The 21,952-nt window shown below is 42.5% G+C and overlaps 1 protein-coding gene across 3 annotated transcripts in view; it reads right to left on the bottom strand.

Moving 5' to 3' along the window:
- PIEZO2 (piezo type mechanosensitive ion channel component 2) overlaps window positions 1–21,952 on the bottom strand; it is a 503,985-nt gene that overhangs the window by 120,046 nt on the left and 361,987 nt on the right. For all 3 annotated transcript variants that reach the window (XM_090039669.1, XM_090039670.1, XM_090039671.1), the window contains exons 18-21: window positions 14,596–14,810; window positions 6,162–6,322; window positions 5,182–5,358; window positions 4,868–4,993 (exon numbers count right to left, since the gene is read on the bottom strand). In XM_090039669.1, coding sequence (XP_089895795.1) covers window positions 4,868–4,993; window positions 5,182–5,358; window positions 6,162–6,322; window positions 14,596–14,810 — 679 coding nt within the window. The remainder of the gene's footprint in view (window positions 1–4,867; window positions 4,994–5,181; window positions 5,359–6,161; window positions 6,323–14,595; window positions 14,811–21,952) is intronic.

The raw sequence follows: 21,952 nt of genomic DNA, 5'->3' as shown, positions 1-21,952 counted from the left end.
CTATATTAGTCTGAAGTCAGGCAGAAGGTAGGGTAGATTTGCATCTTTAGAGACTAAATCAGAGATGTATAGCATAAACTTTCGTAAGCAGAGGGCTTACTTCACCAGATCTTTAAATGGTTATCATCATTTCAGACTCCTATGATACAAAATGTACTGTTATTTCAATTACAGCTGAAATTAAAACAAAATAAGAACACCCCAATGTACTGTAATTTAGCAAATATTTGCACCTAAAAATGCTTTAAAATACTCATTTTGTTTAAAAAGCTAGGGGACCTATCCTGTAGAGAAGCAGGAACGTATTATCACGTTCCATTTCAGACTGTATAGTCCCTCCATTCTGTATCTTCCATAGCACTGAGCTCAATGTAGGGATTAAACAATCTATTGTTAGTTTTCAAGAGTTTATTTTAAATGGGGAGCTCATTTGTACAGTAAAGTGCTTCAGAGGGGGTTTTTTTGTTTGTTTCTATGACTACAAAGAAACTTTGTTTATCCTCATGGCCAGAGGGTACAAGGTATTTCTCACTGAATATGTGAGACGTTCTGAGACGTTTTCCCTTGAAAGTCTGCAATGTTGCTAATGTATTTGCACAAGGAGAATAATGGAAATGTTTGATAAATATCTGTAAAAGAACTACAGATTTCTGGTATATTGTGACTAAGCGTGTTGTTCTCATAGTCCTACTTTCAGAGGTTTTGCATTTTGCCTATGGTGCTATACATGGGAAAAAGCAGAATACCCTGTTTCTTTGTAGGTAAGAACAGCAGGTAAGAACTTGCTTTTCTTTTCAAGTCCTGTTTATATGTCTTCCATTTCTGGTGACTCAGACAATACATGAATAAAGGATGAGGGTATAATACATCTAATCAAACAGCAGCTGTATCTCAGGCCTACCTAATGAGGAGTGTGAATGATGCTTGAACAATAAACTAATATGTATGAATGAAGAAGGTCACTAAGTCCTGGTAGGCCTGAAGGAGTTCTGAGTTAGCTATCTCATACACTACTTTAATATAAACCAACACCCATTTACAAGGTCTCTGGGATTAAACCATTTGATCTTCAGCAGTGCAGAGCTCCAAGGGGTATTCTGAATGGTCTCATTCTGTCCAAGTACAGAGTTAGAGCCTGAAGGATATATTCAGGCTGTTTCACCCTTGGATGAATGAGGCTTTGGAAAAATTAGGTAAATGTATAAGTGCACTTAAATGAAAAACTGAGCCCACATTTGGAAGAAATGTAGGATATGGTTTAAACATTACTTTGTTCTCATTAAAAATTATAAATGGTGGTCCAGACAGAAGAGCCTGTGATTCACAAATTCTTTGCTCTGAAGTTACTGCTGCATGAAATATTTTCTTCATCAATGAATGGAGTTGTGAACATGAAGATAATGTTTTGAAGGGAGGGTCCATCAGGATCCCAGGACGGAGGAGATTCTGGTTTCAAGTAAAAAAAAAATCTAAGTCCTTTTAAAAACTAAAGGATGAATGGAACTGGTGGATGAAATAGCTGCCAGATGAACACACACGGAGCTTTCTTGACTGCTCAGAGGTTTTTCAAAGATAGCAAATATTCTAGCATATTAGGATCAAAGTCCCTTGCTGAGGATAAATTGTGCTGAGATGACAACACGGAAAAAATCCTTCCTTTCTGTAGTATATGTACTTCTAGCAGTTTGTTTCCTGCTTTGAGCAAAAATATTTTGTACACCCATGGAACAAATTATTTTTAAGCCTATTAATGCCAGACTGCTTTCACCTTCTACAATATAATGAAGTTAGGCCTGGGTAAAGAATGACCCTATCATTTTGGCCAATCATATGGGGCAAGAGAGTTAGAGTGATAGGAGGAAAGACTAATAGGCTCTTCCATTTCGTTCCCTGGTATTGTTTTAGCTATGTTGGAGTCTCAGAATGATGAGGGTTTCTTTAATGCCCAGGGAACCAAAGGCACTTATGGCTCATTTTATGTATATTTTCCAATGTACATAAAATAGGCCATAAATCTGTGGAATTAGGAAGTTATTTCCCTTAGAAAGGGAGAAAGTCCAAGTTCTCAAGCAGAACGTCTTGTTTTCTTTTTGTGCTTCATTCCAAACAGGCCTTTGTGGAAACACCATAAGTGGACTTTAAACTTGCTAACACTCTATTCAGGGTTTTGTGATATATATTGGCAGTGTATTCTGAAGATCTGGAAGATGAACTGCAGATATTGTTAGGTTATGCAGAATATAACAGTACTATAGACAAATCACCTCTCTGTATAAGATGGTGGGTCTGGAATTCATGGAATGACTAAATTCTTCTGTTGGAGAAAAAAATGGTGTCATAGCTTTATTCAATGATGAAAATGATATATGAGCTAGTATATACTTATGTTGAAATATAAACTGTTGAATTCACTGAGGTAAAAAAGTCTCTATCAAAAGGCTGCATAATGTGCTTAAGTTATTGTTGCGCTGGAGCAGCAGAGAAAACCATCTAGCCTTTAAAGAAGGGGGGGGGAAAATGTTTAGAGTGCTGAAGAGACCAAAGGAGCCAGTAGGGCTGGAAACTTTGGCCAACCTCCTTCAAGTACCTTCAATGCATCAAATCTGCTTGGTGAAAATGCATTGTTAGGTTGTTCTTAGCAGTTGCCCTTCAGTTCTAGGGCTCCCTCCCCACCTTAAGGCCTGCCAGGGTCCAAGCCTGGACATCTCCCAGATGCACTATAAGACTTTTCTGTCTGGGCACGTGTTTAGAAAGCAAGTCTAAGATGCGATACTGGTGGTGATGAGGGGAAGCTGGGGAAAAGATGGGTGATGGTAGGAAATATTTAATTTTAATTTCCTGCTTGCTTTTATATATAATTTTATTCTCTTGTTTTGCTTTCTTTTACATTCTCTTGATTTATAAGTTTTTTTCCCCCCTCTTACTATAAGCAACTCAGAGCCTTTGTTGGGAAGTGCGGATGCAAATCTAATGAATAAATAGATAAATAATGGTATGTGGAATGACACCATGGAGGTACATACCAGGAGAGTGAAATTTCTTCTTAGACTGAAAGACTCCTTTATCAGAGAACGCTGCCTAACTTTGCTGAGGCAGTCTTTGGTATCCCACTAGTAGCTCTAAAAAAGCCTAAAAAGGAGACTCAGCTAGGAGTGGAATGGTCAAATTCTTGATGCCATATAGGCACCTATTGACCATGAGCTAGTAACTGTTGTCTTAAGCATCAAAGTAATTTGCAGTGATTTAAAAGTATGAGGGATAAATACAGGGGATGTTGGTGATACCAGCATTAAAAACTCAGGCACCAAAGGGCACCCATAAATGTGCAAAGAGTCTGCTTTGATGCACTCTAATTACAATGTGTCAGAGCAAACTTGATTAATTGAGTCTCCTAGAGCGTGGTAATTACTGTACTCCAGCAGACTCATGTCACGTGTATCAGCGTCCCTGCACTGAAAAATGGCAGTGAGGGCACTTTAACTAAAGCTGGTTCAGTGAGCTATAAGTAAAGCACCCCTGCCACCAATTTTCAGTGCAGGGACTCTGATATACATGATGCTCCAGGCACTCTAATTGGAGTGGCTCCTGAAGCTGCTCTAATTAAAGCGCTGCCCCCCAATTCCCAGAGCATGTCTGTAAATGCCCAAAGATTTTGACACTCTCAACTTTCCTCAAAGATTCTCACTGATTTGTTAAAGAGGAATAATTTTAAAACTTCTATTTAGACTTCTCTCAACCTTTCTTGTGAGGAACACTTGCTCTTTAAGGTGTTACTCAGCCAAAGGAAAAAAAGATACTGTTGTCCAGGGACATGACAGACCTATTTCCTGAAAAAGCTTTTTGGATTAGCATAGGACTAAATCATCTTATGTTAGAGGAAAAAACCCCCAAATGAATCTCCAAACTATGACTAAATCTGTCAAAATCCTTTCTATGATAATAGAAGGCTACTTCTAAACTATTAACTTTTTACAAAGGTAAACCTACTAGAACTGAAAACCCCTAACCAGCCCTGTTAGCATGCTACCTTTCTCAGGCAGGGTAGCGAGAAAAAATTAATGGCAGTTGGTTGCTTTGCTTGTGTTATGTTTTGCATTTGCATGTCTTGATAGCATAAGGGATAAAAAAAACAACCAACAGCCACTGTTGGATGCATTTTGATCTCTATTCTCATCTGTCCATGCAGAGAGCACTTGCACCAGAAATGGAACCCATATAAACAATCTCTTGTGGAGAATGTGATGTTTAAACCTACACTTTGGTCATAATCTGCTTGCTCTAAATCAGTTATTCTTTTGTCACCCATTCCCTAAAAAAAGCGAACTACTTTAAGTCATAAGTGAAGGATTTAAGAGATTCTTTAATCTGATGGGAATCATATATTAAAGAAATGTTTAATCCCCATAGGAGTAATAAAATACACATTACCTGCATCAAGCAAAAGCTAAAATGCCAGCACTGGATTATTGATATCAAAAGAAAGGATTATTTTCTAATGTAATTACCATTTTCAAACTTTTGCTAAAGGCTCAAATGTTCTTTTTAAAAAAGAAAATAACAACAACAAAAACCCTGCCTGTGAAATGTACTACCATTTGGAGCCATTTATCATAAACCTTCTATAGCTAAATATATGGATATTTTGCTTCTCAAAAATCTAGTATATCAAATTCCTTTTCATGCATTTTATCTGTAGCAGAGCAAGAAAGTGATTTTCTACATTTCTGCAAAGATTCTCCATGATAGCACATTTGCCCCCTACTGTTCACAACCATCCTTCTCCCTACCCTGCAGATTACAGTCAGTGGAATGACATTTTCTGACAGTTCAATCAACAGTAAGAGACAATAAATCACAGAGTGGTTACCCTCAAGTATACAAGCAGGGAATCAGACTTTCTTAATCCAACCCATTCCGCTGGATCGACAGGCCCACTGTAGAGGACTGATGATTTTAACTCTTCTTTTTTTGCATTAGTTTCATTTTCCCAAGGCTAAAGTGAAAAAAAAAAGATTTTATTTTTTTAGTTCTGTTTTCTCCAAGGCCACTGAGGGCAGGAACCACAACAGCTCAGCAGAAACATGTCAGTTGAACACTCTGCAATGAAAGGACAGAGAAAAAGGAAACCTATGAAGTGCTTCCTTAGCAATTAAACCTTTTCTTGTAAGCACAACTACTCACCCTTGTGCAATTACTGGAAAAGGTGGCAGGATTAATAGATGTGAGCTGGTATAACATTTTGCAGATAATAATCACGCATGTCCAAACAGTGCAGATACTTGAGGCCAATGGGCGAAGCTGAGCATATGGCAAAGCAAGAGCCCAGGCAATCACAAACACAAAGTTAAACAAAGACACCTGGTAATAAAAAGATGGAAGAAAGAAGTTACTGAGAGCAGCCAGAAGACCAGAAGACTTTTTGCCACCTAATACCTAGAACACTTTATAGATGGCATAATTCAAAAAATCCTTCAAAACAAAGGTCCACAAATAAGTTCCAAGAAAAGAAATAAATACTTGCATCAGCTTGGAGGGAAATGATGGAAATGCAATACAACTTAGACATAACAACAGCTAATGACTGAGGGGAAACTAAATAGCCAATTAGCTTGGAAACAAGTCTAACTTTTATTATTTCCCTTAACCTAAACATAATATACTCAATCCAAATACTGTTTGAAATGCAAATGGACAACCCCTGTCTCTGCTGTTTTTAAGTAACAAGGAACACACTTGGAAGGAAAAGCAAAGAGACTGTTCTGTGGGGTAGGGAGCTCACACTAATTATGTTACTGTCCACACCATATCACACAGTCCCCTGAAGATTATGCTCTGGTCTCTAACTCACTTGTAAAGGTACTGCTGACTAAAGGGAGAAAAGCAGAGGGATTATGACTGTGGTTCTCAACAGTTAAACAAAAAACCCCTACAAACTAATACCTAATTTGTGGGGGAGAGCTCTGGGGGACTGTTGGGTAACAAGGATTTTTACTGCCAACAAAGCACCAGCAGCTAAAATGTCCAGCCAGAGTTCCCAACCCAAGTGAGGTTTGTCATTTATTGAAAGGTTGGGACAAGATCTGATCCAAAGTTTGGATATGGTATTTCACAGCCAACAGGTCCCAAGAGAAGAAGGAGATTTTGACAACACATTTACTTGCCTCTTTCACAGTGACCCAAAGGATGTAAGAAGAAACAATTTTGATAATGTGAAGTTCTAAAAGCCACCATACAAAAACTTGCATCTTATGAAAATATTCCAGGAATTTCAAGAAGAGCACTGTGAGGCGGTCAATCACCAGATGCCACTTGTTTTTCAAATCTGAAAAGACAAACCAAATGGAATCACTGAAAACTACCCTTGCCCTTGTAAAAAAGACTGCATTTCTCTTTAGTAGATAATAAAAGGACAGGATTTTTACCTTGTGGCCCCAAAATAGGAGGTATTGAAAAGAATAAAATCAACTTTGACTTCTGATGAAAGATTAAGATGAATGAAGCTCAGATCTAACCCACTGGCTAAGTACAGATGTTCTCTCAGTGTGACAGGCAGGGGGTGGGGGGCAAACGCACTGGGCCAGCCAGGTACTGGCCCCCCTAGCATGGGTCTGCCTGGCACAGAAGGGAAAAGCCCCAATGGGGGCTTTTTGCTCACCTGTATCCTGGCTCACTGGGCTGGGAGGAGGGCTAAGCTGATCCACCCCTCACATGTGAAAAGCATTGGGTGGATGGGAGCAAATGAACTGGCCCTGCCAGACACTGCCCCCCTCGCTGGGGTCTTCCTGGTGTGTGGGGGGGAACCCCCACTGAGGTCTTTTTACTTCCCAGCCTGGTTCACCAGGCTGGCATGGGCTCAGCTCTGCCCCCCAGCCCTGCCTGCCTTTGAGAGGTGGGGGGTGGGGTGCAGGGGGGAACACATTGGCCCAGCCTAGCACCAATTCCCTCCCCTCCCCCCACCAGCCAGGGTTTACCAGGCATGGGGCAGTGCAAGCCCCCACTGAAGGCTTTTCATAAGCCTGCAGCCTAGTGAGCCAGGCTGGGATTGGCTTATTCCTGCCCCCTCCCTGGGGAGGAGCTGATCTCCACCTGGCTCATCAGGCTGCAGGGTTCTGAAAGGCCTTCAGTAGGGGCTTGCACTGCCCCATGCCGGGCATATCCTGGCTGGCAGGGGTCAGTGCCAGGCCGGGCTGGTGCATTCCCCTCCTCACCCTCCTGCCTCTCAGAGGTGGGGAGAAGGCAGGGATAAGCCAATGCCAGCCTGGCAAGCTGGGTTGCAGGAGAGTGAAAAGGCCCCATTGGGGGCTTCCCCCATATCCCTACACTGGGCAGACCCCAGCTGGGGGGCCAGTGCCCAGCTGGGCTGGTATATTCACCCCTCTACCCTCCACCTCTCACAGGCTGAGCTGATCCCAGACCAGTGAGCCAGAATGCAGGGGAGTGAAAAGCCAGGATGCAGGGAAGTGAAAGGTCCCCAGTGGGGCTTCCAAGCCCCCCACCATGCCAGGTTGTGGGGAGTCAGTGACAGCCTGGGCCAGTGCATTCCTCCCCCACTCCTCAGAGGTGGAGGCTGGGGAAAGGGTGGGACTGAGCTGATCCCAGCTTGGTGAGCTGGGCTCCAGGGGAGTGAATAGCCACCAGTTGGGGTTTACTCCTTTAGCCAGGTAGGCATAGGTATGTTTTCTCATCACACATTTCAGCCAGTCTTGAGTTGAAGGTTCTATATACACAAGGTTATGTTCTACCATATGGGGCACCCCTAAAAAGATATTTCAAAAAGCTGTAATATAGCAACACTGTAGTGTAATGAACTGCTATCCAATACAACCACACGTGGCAGATAGTGGAATGACTTTCAGGAAAGGTTAGCTGTAAAATAAGTAGGCATAACTCTGATGAATAAGCAGTCATGGACCAAGCAGTGGCAACACCACCAGGATGTGGTGGGGGGCAACAGATAATAATATTTTCCCTCCTGAAAAAGCCACATAGATTCTTTGACAGCGCAGTGATATAGCAAGTACAGGTTGAGCAGGAGGAAGAAAAGTCTCAAGGGGTGCAAAAGGAGATGAAGGCTGCAACAGGATAAGATGTTCAATTGTCTTAGCCTCTTTTCCATTGGATCAAGGTCCTGTTCTGTCAAGAAGTGTGTGGAAGCTGAAATGCAGCAGCTTCGTCATGATAAAAGAAACCACGCACAGGCGTCTTCCAAGAGAAACAGCTTTTCCAGCACATTTTTCAAGCCCTTTGGGGACCAGCTAGTGATGAAAGAGGCAGGATTGTGATCATCTGGAAGCTCTTAGTCATGAACTGGCATGAAGACAGCAGTTACAGAAGGTCACTAGGGCTTGGACAAAGCATTTCTCCCAGCCAAATGTGCAGAATATTAACTCATCATCACCAACACCCTGTTCTGCCAGAAAAACCAGCAAAAGACATCATGGGAACACCTGCAATCTAACCATTGGCACTTAACTGACTATTTCATTGTTTGTGTCAGAACTGCAAAGATGTGCTCATCAATTGAGCTATGATAGGAGCCTATGATTGCTGGACTGATCGCCAATTCATCCACTCAGTTATATCACTCAAACTGGCTCCCAAACTATGGCTGCAGCAAGAGTAATGCTGATGAAAGACCAATGGTGAAGGACTCAAGGACCCAATCAAGTAAGACTTTTTTCACCAGTGCCTCAGTGAAAAACTGGCAAATTCCAAACAACAAGAATGGGAGAATGCCAGAGTGCCTTCAAGTCCACTGTCATGAGTGCCTGTAAAGAGAACCTGAATTCTGTATAAAGAAACATCAAGATTGGTTTGATGATAAGGACTTGGAGATCCAAGAGTTGACTGACTACAAATGAAGGCCTTTGGTGCTTGGCAGAATGACATAACTCCAAGAAAAAGAAATTGAATCACCAACAAGTCAAGGGAGAGGTCCAAAGGAGGATCTGTGATATGAAGAATGGATGGTAGGAACATAAGGAAAAGGAGATTCAACATCTTGCTGACATCCACGATATGCACTATTTTTCAGTGCCACCAAAGCCATCTATGTGTTGAGCGCTCAGATGCCAACCAACCTCTTTGAGACCTAAACACAGAGGAGACCTGATCAAGGAAAGGGGAGCCATTAATGCCCGTTGGAAGGAGCATTTTGAAGACCTTCTCAAGCAAGATTCTGTTATTGACAAATGTGGTCTGAATGCCATCCTGCAGCACCAAGTCAGAGATCTCAGAATCCTTCTAAATCTTGACAAGGTAAGGAAAGCCATCAAGCAGGTGAAGAATGACACAGCAGCTGCAGCTGGAACAGATGGAAGCCCTGCTGAAATTTTCAAGCAGGGGGGATAGGAGCTCACATCACAGCTTCATCTTAAGAATCCAGACTGATGAGGGAATCCCAGGGACACCGTGATTTTGGCAATCTTAAAGAAAGGAGACAAGTCTGACTGTGGAAATTACCAAGGGATCACTTTACTGTGATCATTGAGAGAACCTCCTGAACCATCTCCTTCCACTTGCTAAAGAGCTCCTCCTGGAATCTCAGTTTATTTTTAGGGCATCAAGAAGCACAACTGCTCACCCGCTGCAGGAAAAATACATTTGAAATGCATTTAAAATTTTATTTGAAACCTTATGATGACAACAGGATATGGAAAAGCAGGAGTGGCAGAAACAGCATGCCACAGACTGAAACAAGAGTCACCCAACCCACACAGAAACATGTGCCGAAGTTGATACAGGCTGTTGATCCTGGATTGGCCTCATCAGCCATCTTCAGACCCATAGATAAAGAACAATCATGGAAGACAGTCATTCTTGACTGCAAGGGATTCTTGATGATGAATGTAGCAACAGAAAAAATAACACCATGCTAGTGTATGGCTGAACCCTGTATTCCACACACAGAATCCATTGTTGAGATGCTTAAAAAGCATCCTGTCTCACAGATATACGCATATTCTTTTGGAAGGAGCCATTTTATTGTAATAGATATTTGTAAAGTATTTTGCAGAATCCAGAATCTCTCCCTATAGAGAGACTGAAATATTGACCATAACTCTGTTCTCTTTCCATCCCCTTTCCCCTACTCTTCTTTTGTCTTGTCTATTTAGACCAGGGGTGGGCAATTATTTTGGCTGTAGGGCCACTTAATGAGTATTTGGTGAGCTGTCGATGGCTGCAGGGGTAGCCCCACCCCTTGACAGGTGCCCCACCCCCAGTTGCCATCTTGGGACTGGAAACCCCACCCCTAACCCCTGACCTTTGCTACTGAAGTTCCTCCCCTTGGCCCCAGAAGTACTCTTTTTCAGAGTGGGGGTTGGCCAACTTGGAACAGAAAAAAAATGAATTATATACTAAAAATCAAACCTCTACTATAACATATTTTAATTTTATTTCAAAAAATATTTCTGTCCTGATTCGTGTGTGTTTGCATATAGCTCAAAATGAAGTCTTACTTTTGCTGCTGCTTCGCCCCCACATGCCACCACTTCCCGCCTGCCTCCTACTCATTGCCGCTTCTACCGCATGCACTGCTGCCACCTCCCCCATCCACTGCTGCTTCCCACCTGCCTGAACGACAACACCGCTTCCACCCCACAACTGCTGCTGCTTACCTACCTGTGGGGCTGGGGTCAGGGATGTCCCATTGGAGAGGGTGAGAGCACAGCATGCACTGCCCCCATAGAAGTGAGCAGGACTCAGCCCTATGTGAGCATAGAAGGGGCAGCCTGGGGCCAGGCCGGATACAGTGAATTGGTAGGCACCCATCCATGGGCCAAATGAAATTGCCTGACAGGGTGGATCTGGGCTGTGGGCCATACTTTGCCCACCCCTGATTTAGACTGTAAGCTGTTTGAGTGAAAGGCGCTCTTTTAGTCTTTGGAACCAGGTTCTCAGTTGGATTTTTGGCTCCACCATAATAGTAATGCTACTAATTATTTAGTTTCAAATAATTAAAATAATGCAACATAAGGAATCAACAGATGAACTACTATATCAAGGGTTGTCAACTGGGGGTACACATACCCCTGGGGGTACTTGGAATAGTGCAAGGGGGTGTGCATGGAAGGGGGGGACGGAGCACTGCTGCCTCCCAGGAGCAGGGTCAGGGTGGGGTGAAGGCAGCAGCACCCCTCTGCAGGGCAGAGAAGCTCACACACAGTGGCTGCTGCTGCCACCCACTAGCCTGGTGAGCTTCCTTGCCCCGCAAAGGGGCACCACTGCCCTCACCCCAGCCCAGTGAGCTTCCCTGCCCTGTCCTGGGAGGCAGTGGCACTCTGTCCCTGCCCGCTCATGTGCTGTCTGTCCCTCGCTGTCCCTACCCTGCATTTGGCTGTGTGCCACCCGCTCCCCTGCATTCAGCCATGTGTCATTCCCTCCTCACCCCACATTCAGCCACACCCCACACCCCCCTGCATTCAGCTGCATGCCCCACCCTGCTGTTTCTGGCTTGGGGGTGGTGCATTGATTAAAAAAGGTTGAAAACTCCTGTACTTTATCTTAGTTTATAACCAAAATAATGAATTCTAAGGCTGTGACCTGATCAGTTGGTCCATCAGTACTGACAAATATGTTTCTTCTGGAGGTCACTCAGGGACTCTACCTTGAGTGTAGCTAGATTAGTAGAATCATAGAATCATAGAAGTAGGGTCAGAAGGGACCTTGTAGATCTTCAAGTCTGACCCCCTGCCAGGGCAGGAGAAAAAATTGGGCTCAAATGATCCCAGCTAGGTAGGCATTAAGCCTCCTCTTAAAGACCCCCAGGGTAGGAGCCAGGACCACTTCCCTTGGAAGTTGGTTCCAGATCCTAGCCGCCCTAACTGTGAAGTAGTTCTTACGGATGTCTAATCTAAACCTACTCTCCAACAACTTGTGGCCGTTATTCCTTGTTATGCCAGGGGGCGCTAGGGGAAACAAGGTCTCTCCCAGACCCTTCTGGTCCCCCCTAGTGAGTTTATAGACTGTCACCAGGTCCCCCCTCAGCCTTCTCTTGTGAAGGCTGAACAGGTTCAGGTCCCACAGTCTCTCATTGTAGGGTCTGCCCTGTAGTCCCTGGATCATGTGGGCAGCCCTCCTCTGGACCCTCTCAATGTTGTCCACATCCCTCCTCAAGTGGGGCGCACAGAACTGGATGCAGTACTCCAGCTGTGGCCTGACCAGTGTTGCATAGAGGGGGAGGATCACCTCCTTGTCCCTGTTAGAGATGCACCTGTGGATGCAAGACAAGGTCCGGTTAGCCCTGCCAACCGTGACCTCGCATTGTTGGCCCAAGTTCATCTTGGAGTCCATAATGACTCCAAGACCCCTTTCTGCCTCCGTGCTCTCAAGAAGGGAGTGTCCCATCTTATAAGTGTGCTGCTGGTTACTACTGCCCAAGTGCAGCACCCTGCACTTGTTAGTATTGAAGCGCATCCTGTTTTTGCTAGCCCACCCCTGTAACCTATCCAAGTCTTGCTGCAGTCTTTCCCTCCCTGCTAGCGTGCTCACCTCACCCCAAATTTTGATATCATGAGCAAATTTAAACAGGTTGATTTTCACCCCGTCGTCCAAATCGCTGATAAAGAGATTGAACCGTGCGGGCCCAAGGACTGAGCCCTGGGGGGCTCCGCTGCCCACTTCTCCCCAGGTCGTATATGACCCGTCCACCACCACCTTCTGAGTGTGACCCTTCAGCCAATCTGCAATCCATCTGACTGTGTAGGCATCAATGCCACAATCGCCCAATTTTTTAATGAGGATGGGGTTAGTTTGTAAAATCAGGAATTATACTAACTGGCTTTTGCTTTACAGTGCTATTTATGAGGAGGAGGGAAAGACTATTGGAGATTAGCTAAGCAAAGTGTAGATGTGAAAGGATCTTCTGCATACTAAAAATGTCTTCTCAGTTGGTCTTACATAATTAAGCACTCTGAACTCAACTTGCATTTAAAAAAATCAGTGCATATTTTTGTAAGATCTTGCTTTTATGGGGGTCCAGATAATAGGTATTAATTTCTCTTTTTCTTTCTCAAAAAATTCTTAGGAAACACCAATGAAAAAGAAAAGAACAAAACAAAAATTTCAACATAGCAATGTTAAGCAATTATAGAATAGTGTCGTTTTTTAACTATGCATGTATTTGTATGTATATGTGTATATTAGGAAGGAAAGTCTTTAATTAAAGTTCCACATTTTATTTTTCAGTTAATATAATTCAATATGATTTTTAATAACACTGAAGATAAACAGGTGGCAGAGGAATAAGAGAGAGTGTGTATATTATTTTCACAAGCTCTGTCTGGTATACCAAGCACAATATACTGTACAAGAGGTTACATGTGGAAAGAATGGATTCAACACTGCATTATTGTAATCATATTAGGAATACATGCATTAGCATGCTACAGCAATATTAGCAATTCCAACCTCTTCAGTTCTTAAAAGTGTTTTAGCTTTTTGGTATAAAGGCGCACCATTTGGTATATATTTTGAACACAGAGATTCTGCTCAGAGGCAGACTTTGGGCTAATGCCAAAATTCACTTAGTGCAGCCCAGAGAGAAGGACTTTATAGAGGGTCAGCTGGAGCTCCCTGATTCTCAATTCAACTCTGCCTCAGTGTAGGTTAACTTATAACAGCTGCCAGTGGTCCCAAGAGATCTTCCATCAGCTGAGGTAACCAAAGTACAGCATATTCTAGTCATACCCCTCAGTGCAGAAGCAATACATGAGCTAAATACACCAGCTCTGTTCTTGCTGTAGACTCCTCTAGGATGGGCAATTCCCAGCTAGGAAGGCATGAGTGTTTTCAGCTCTCTTGAGACTGCATGAGTTCAGGGTAGGGAAGTTAAAGCGCCATATTTCTTTGAGCACAATACATTAAATGTCTGCATTTCAATCCAACATTTCTACATAAAATACTGAGAGTTGCCAACATAATCATAAGGCAGTTTCCAGATGGTTTGATTTCCCTTGGTTCTAAACACTCTCTCCAGTTTCCTGTTCTTGACCTGCTCTTCCTCCTGCTAATCTAAGTCACACAGGGTTCATGTTACTAACTGAATTACAGAAATTATTTATGTTTTAGCCTAGGAATATGAACATCATCCTTAGCCTTCATTACCCTTAGGCCTTTGTATGGTCAGCTACAATCAGTGACATGTTCCTCATTTAAAATGGCAAAATTTGACACTCATGATGCTCATGAATAATGAAGTGGGGACATTTGGAAATGAATTATCTTAAAAGCATACAAGACAAAAGAAAAAAATAACTGAAAGTGTTATTGCTTAGAGAATTCACTCAAAGCTGTCTTTCCCATAATTTGTAGGGACTTGCCCATTCAACCTTCCTTGGCTACTTAAAGGATTCTCCACCAGTAGGTTTTTTCATTTTGTAAGCATAGGAGGTAGGTAAGAGTAGCTGCTCTTACTTTAAGTGATTGCAGCCTGTTGAATAATTAACAAGTAGCCATCTGCTCAACTCAGATATTTTGGCAAAGAGTCTAGTTAAAATTAAAAGGGAAACACATAACTTAAAGCAAGTCAGGCTTATCAATAAAGTTGATATACAGTTGGAAAAGCTCATAAAATTAACTGTCTTCATAGTCTACCTGTAGTTTCTTCTGCTTCTGAATCATCATCTTCTTCATTTTCCTCTTTCTCTTTGTCTTTTTCCTTTTCAACTTCACCTTCCCTTCCCTCCTCACTGCTCTCTTCTGTGCTCTTGTCTCCATGCTCTTCCAGATTTTTATCCTCTTCCTTTTCATTACCAGCAGTTAAACTCATCATGGTTATGTCAGGCAGACTCCCATCTTGGTGTACCAGTCTGTTGATAAATATCAGTGTGTCAACAAATTGAATAGTAATGGCACCAGGAACTCCCCCCGTCCCTCAAACAGTATACTTAAACAGACAAACATACAAGCAGTTCATGAACAAATGCCTTAGAACTGGAAATGATAATGATTCTGGTACTTTCTGAAAGCAATCGCTGTACACTGAGTCAGAATATATTAATAATTATTTCTTTTTCAGATACCAATGGCTAATTAGTAATGAGTGGTATTGACACCTAAACTTGACATTTTCCCCAATGGAGAAAATGGTCAGAGTTTAAGATGAAGAAGCATGAAATGACATTGTTTAAAAGCAAGCATTTCATGACTTCACGGGGGACTTACTCATTTTGGTGGATTGGTAATTTTTTCTTGAGGCTGCTCAAAATAATTGAAACAGAAAGAAAAAGGGAAATGAGAACAGAGGGGTTAAAAAGAAGGTCAGAGATAAATACAGCATGCTATATAACTACTAAGGCACTTTCCTACTCTATCTGCAGCAGCCTTCTGATGCCAAGAGCATGCCATCATGACATTAACAGGGTGCTTTAAGTTATAGAATCATAGCAGAAATAGAAAGAGTGCACAATAAGAACACTACAACTAAATGCAGAAAAGGATTAATTCTCTCCCATGCATTTAGGGATGCACCTGGATTGTCAGAGGTAAGTTATATAATTCATAGTTTGAATATATATCTCTTTGAAAACTGAAAGAAGCAACTGCTTAGGAATGTGCTAGTTTCCAAGGGACAGTTCTCCAAAAACAGATTCCTAAATACATTCTAGCAGAAGTCCCATGTCTGCTACTTCGGGATGTATTATCTGACCCGTTCTGCACATTCTGCCTTTTCTAAAATTTGTTGATGTCATACTTTGAAACTTAATTTGTATTTTAATGGATCACTTTACGAAGTGAAAAGCAGTGGAAATAAGCTAAAAAACAGGATGTAAGCTATGTATTTTTAATTTGGGAACTGTGGTATTGTATTAGCATGATAATACTTCAACAACTGCCCTATAATCTTTAGTAATTTTGCTTTCCTTAGTAAAAAGCAACTATTTATCTTATATGATCTTATATGATATAAAAGGTTTTGAGTTAATAGAATATTCATCCATATATTTTCTTTTCACGCTTACTGACATTGGACATAAATTTGAGAGAATCTTCCCCTAAATTTTATATAAAAGTGCCTCTAAACATTGTGGGTGTTCAGATTAAGCTCTGGGTTGGATCTGCACTGCCAGCCCCCTCTCTGTGTACTATACTCCAACTCCCCCTTTTGTATGTAGATCAAAACTACACAATTTTGTATGCAGATCAGAACTGTCAGACACTGACTCAATCCTAGCGTAAGAACTTCTTGCTCCTTTAATATGTGCTTGATCCTGTCCATACCACTGAGCACATGGCTAAAAGTTCATTTGAACGGGACTACTGCTTGCAGTAATCTTTGTGGCAGTATATGTATGCAGGAGCATTTCCCTGAACAATTAGCTGTGGTGAGAAAAATACTATACTCAGGAATGTTCTTCAATACCCTGGGTGCATCTACATATGCATTAAATGCTATTGTTACTGCGATTTAAGTTGAGTACCTCTAATACAAGGTACTAACTAAATGTGCAGTAGCCACCACTACTGTATAGTAGAGCGAGCACACAGGCTAGGGACAGACATTATACATAAACTGGTTTACGTGATTAGAAACTGGTTTAAACCTGAAACCATTTGAAAATGGCTGAAACTGGTTTGAAATAAACCTGGCTGAATGTAGTATCAGACTTAACTGGTTTGGGTCAAACTGGTTTATGCAATGTCTGTCCCAGACCCCTTGCTGGTTTAAGATAAACAAGACACCCCCAGCATCCCGGCATGCTCTCTGGGCTGGGCAGGGCTCTCTGCTCCACAGCAGGGCTGCACCCTCCCCTCTGCCCTCTGGCTGGAGCTCCACCAGAGACTGCAGGTACAGCAGGGTCTGCCAGGCTTCTCCCTGCCCTCCCCTGCCCACCCCACTCACTGCTCGCTGCACAAGCAGGAATCCTCCCATCTCTCATAGTATGGACCCCAGCCCCACAGACCCTAGGCATGTGGTATGCTAGCTAATGCCAGGAGGTGTCTATGTGTGTGTGTCTCCAATTTCACTGGGACAGGCAGACAGAAAAGTGACTGCTTAGAGCTTTTGGAGCTAATCAACAGTCAGCTGTTTAAGAAGAGTTTGAACTAATGGAGAGGGGCTATTGTTTTTCTGATGGGGTGATAAACACTCTTAGCAGCTCCCTGCTGGCTTGCTTGCCTGTCAGTTTGATGCAGACAGTATAAATAAGCAAGGAGGGAGATTGAAAAGCTCCTTATCATCAGCAGACGCATGCACTGCACACCCACCCTTGCCTCAGAGTGCTAGCAGGGGCCTGGGGTCTGGCAACATTCCCACCCCTTGAGCAGCCAGTGGGGATAAGCCTGGGATGGTGCAGGCAGATGCCCCTAATCAAAGTGTCCTGCTGGGGCCTGGCCACGCCCCCCCTCAGCTCAGCACTCTGCAAGGAAAGGGAGGGCTGCTCTAGTGCGCCCCTCCCCCACCTTCTAGCCTGAACCACTGTAGGCCTGTGCCTGAATTTCCTCAGTCCAGAGAGAATGTCTGTCTGGCTACAAACCCATTCAGCCAAGCCAGGCTAGACTAACCTGGAAAGACTGAGTCAGTTCAGGTCAGGTTTTCTGAATGTCTGTCCCTAGTCCTAGTCTTTTCATGATGCTTAATGCACAGTAGACTAATTCTGTATATTTGCAGAGCTTTTGCGATGATGCGCTAATGCACAGTAGAATTAGTCTATTGCACATTAAGTGTCTCATAAGATGCTCCCTCTTACTGCTATTTTGGGACCTGGGTAAATAATTTTAGTAAGATAAAATATTGTTTTATTTTTATTTACAATACAGAATTCTGGCACATCAATCAACATTTGAATTAGACAACGTGCAACCTCTTTGAAGATTTTAGAAAATAGAAAACCTAGCAATATTTATCATATCTATACAATGTATTTCAAAACCTTGCTAATGAAACAGCAACAAGACAGCAACAGGACAGCCTCAGTGAGTTTAACGTTCTCGTAGTTCCTTCATATTGCAAGTCACGTGGCTTAGATAATGAAAGGTTACAGAAGCCTGGGTATTTCATCCACATGCACATTAATGGCATGCTGGTTATTAAAATAATAGAACTATAGTACAACAATTTCTTCCCCAAATAAAATCTTACATAGTGAGCATAACTGTGAAAGCAGTTATCAATAACCCTCCCTCCTCTCCCCCACTATGAAATAGGACTCCATGCCTGTTAATCTCATTATGACTTGATCCAATGCCAATTACTGTATTATAAATGTACTGTCTAGTGAGAATGGGAATTTCACCGGGATATTTAATTTTTAGGAATAAACAAGAAACAAAATCAAACCTTAATATATTGTAGTACACAGCTCTGGAAATCTCATTGCAAACCTACGCAGAATTTCTATCAGTATAAATGGGAGTTCCATGTACAGAAAGAACCTTACAACAATTCAAAACTTAAAGACTCAGGGCATTTATACACACGCTGTAGAAGGCGGTGGTTGGGGAGGGGCTTTACTTTAATAAGAACAGCTGTGAGAATTGCTCTAATTAAGCCAACCAAAGCATAACATGTATCAGTGTCCCTGCACTGAAAAATGGTAGTGGGGACGCTTCAACTAAAGCTCATTGAAGAAGCTTTAGTTAAAGTGTCTCCATTGCCATTTTTCAGTGTGGGGACACTGATACACATGATGCTGGAGTCTGCTGGAGCGTGGTAATTACTATGCTCCAGGAGACTCAATAAATTAAGTCTGCTCTGATGCACTGTAATTACAGCGCATTGGAGCAGCCTTAATGTACATGTATTGGCACCCTCAGTTCCTACGCTAATGTAAATAATCACAGATCTATTAAAGTCAATGGATAAAGCATGTCTTACACCTCCAGTGACTTCACAGAGGTAACTCTTCATAGGCACAGTTGTAAGAAATCTGGCCAATGGGGTCAAAATCAGGCAGATTTTGGTTCGTTTTCTATATTTAGTTAATTTTATAAATAGGGCCAAATTTTGATTTCATTCATTGCTAGGGACCCACCAAATTCACAGTGGAAGTGGGCTGCATGGCAGCTCCTTTAATTTTGCAGGTTCTTCCACACCCCCCCCCACACCCTTTGGTGGAGGGGCCTTGCCACTCACTCTTGATCAACAGGATAGCAAAAAACACAGTTTAAATATGGCATCATTTTTGCCTCCTGGCTGGTCAGCAGCAAGCAGCAGGACCACCAAAGCTCATCAGCCTCATTAGCTAATCAGTGGGGGAGAAACACAGGGGAATCTGCAAGATAAAAGGAGCCTGCTTCCATCATTAATTCAGTAGGCTCCTAATTCATCCCTATACCCACTCAAATCAATGTAAAGGAGAACAGCTGTGGTCCACAGCATTGTCCTCCCCCCATGTTTACTACTAAATATCTTTGCCATTTACTTCTATGGCAATAGAACAGGCCTGTAAGAGAGAAATCTGTGCGCCATATACACACACTGAAAAAGTCTAAGTATGTGCTTAGGCTCTATTGTCATCAATAATACTTCAGGCAATAGCTTGGTGCTTAGCTTAATTGAGGATAGATAATATATCCAACAGCTCCGGGGGTGGTCAGGCATTGGAACAAGCTACCTAGAGGAGTTGTGGAGTCTCCATCCTTAAAAAGGCAGGATAGAAAGACACTTGGCTGGCATGGTTTAGTTGGGGATGATCCTGCTTTGGGCAAGAACTGGACTAAATGACCTTGTGATGTCCCTTTCAGCTCTACTTTCCTATGACCCTTTTATCCTATGAACTATTTCCCTAAAAATATTATTTTACTTTGAACTTTTCTTCCTCCAAATTTATTGCTAATTTTTCTTTCCTTGCTGGACAGGCTATAATGGATGTTAGTATTTGTAAAAATAAGGAATATTTAACTATTACATGGCATACAAATGATAACTAGCACTGAGATTGGTTTGATATATTTATTAGCATGTCTGTAAGACAGTGATAGACTCTTCAAAACTAGTCATCTGTTTAAAAAAAACAAAATATATATAATGGTGCAAGATTATCAGGAAAAAAGCCAAAGGAAATCATGTGCATTTTGTTCCATTAATGAGGGAAAGAACTGAATACCTGGTCAACAAGATGCTTTAAAGACAAAGCCACCAATGGTTTTAGATAGGGCCGTTCCTTTCCCTCAAATTAGTTGAACATGGTACCAATTCAGCCTACCTCACGGTACCTGAATGAATTCAGTGCAACTCCCTGGATACATAAAGTTGGGTATGTGTTGAAATTCCTTGTTAAATTATACTTAAATAAGTTTTATAATAATAATAATAATAATTGTTATTCAAAGTATTAATGGATTTTTTACTACTGGTAAATTTTCTGAAAACTGTTTTAAAAGCCTTGTTTCAAAATTATTTGTCAAAAAATTCTCTTTTAACAACTCCTGATCTGCAGAAAACTCATGGGCTGTCTAGTGGGCACAGAGTTAACATCTGCTTGCATTGACACCTTGGAAGAACAACAAACTGACCAGCTACATTTGTCACAGAAAATATTTTTTATACCATACTCACTTGGGAGCAACATAGTTCTTTGGCACTGACATGTTTATACTAAGAGACACTGATTATATTCAGGGTTCAAGTTGTTCATTTTGAGTGGACACGCAGATACAGGTTTCCCTCAATTTATGCTGTACATGTGTTCCTGGAGAATGGTGCATAAATAGAATTTGCATAAAGCAAATCCACTTTACAATGTAACAAATAGGGATAGGTTCCCATGGTGGTGAGGGAGGGAGACAGAGAATGAGGCTGGGACTAGGGAAGGGGTGGGGGGGAGGGGTGCTGCTTGTGGGGCTGCACAAGGCAGCAAAGCAGAGGGAACAGGGTGGCACTCACCCCTGCCCTGGCTGCAGTGGCCTCGGGAGTGACCAGTGCCAGCTGCCTGCAGCTGCTGGGCTGCACCGTGCTCTGCCTGTCCCTACTCATCTCTGTTCCTGGGCTGTGCCATGCCCTGGTGCAGGCAGCTTGTGTCGGCTGCATCTGGGGCCACTGCAGCTGGGGCTGAGGTGAGTGCTGAGCCATGTGCTGCCTGGGACTCTGCTTGTCCTCACACACCCCAGCCCATGCTAGAGCGGCCCTGGGAGCAGCTGACACTAGCTGCCTGCACCACGGCACAGTGCAGCCCAGGAGATGGGTGAGTTCAGGTGTTGGGGGACAGGCAGAGCAGAGCCACTGCAGCCAGGGCTGGGGTGAGTGGGGCCACGGCCCTTTTCCCTCCCCCTACAGACTTACTTGCTTGGGTGGGGGGGAGAGGTATCTATGCTAATTGCATAAGAGCAAATTTACCTTGCATATAATGAATTATAAGTCTAAATATGCTTATAGCATAAGAGCGAATTCACATATAAAGAACCTGCATAAATTCGAGGGACACCTGTACCACGACATTTACTCTGTAACTGAATGGAATGGGTGTCACAGTTACAATCAAGTTTCTGATGCTGACAGCCAAGTTTGTTAGCTCAATATTTGCATTCTGTGAGTTGTGCTTAAAATTTATTGTTTCTATGAACATTCCTGCCAGTAAGCTTGTTTGCAACAGCAGGGATTTTCAAAGGAGCCTGTGCGTGTTTCAAAAGAACTGAAATCACATTCTTCTTTGAGAAACCCAATTTAGAATATTTACTGGAGGCAGCAAAAAATGAGGCATAAGCACTCAGTAAGAAATATTTTTTTCAGCTGAGTAGAGTATTTACACAGAACTTGTTGAGGTATTGGCTCAGTTCTCATTGCTTTTCATGAGAAACAAATCTCCACTGTTCTTACTTTGACCTAAAAAGAAATTATGGCCACTCTAAAAATGAAAAGAATCATGGGTAAGTACTTTAAAGGGCCAATTTTATAAAAGCATAATAATGACACTGTAAGTTTTAGAGTTCAAATCTTGTAGCTTTCAGCCCTGGTTAACTGTCTGGGGAAGTCCAGCATTTAGTGGGTATTGTATTTGTGTCTACACTTTTC

The sequence above is a fragment of the Crocodylus siamensis genome, chromosome 3 (assembly GCF_052110815.1).
Source record: "Crocodylus siamensis isolate JL-2025a chromosome 3, ASM5211081v1, whole genome shotgun sequence".
In the NCBI taxonomy this organism is placed as follows: Eukaryota; Metazoa; Chordata; order Crocodylia; family Crocodylidae; genus Crocodylus; species Crocodylus siamensis.
The sequence above is the reverse complement of the archived record's forward strand: the minus strand, read 5'-3'. Positions and strand labels throughout refer to the sequence as shown.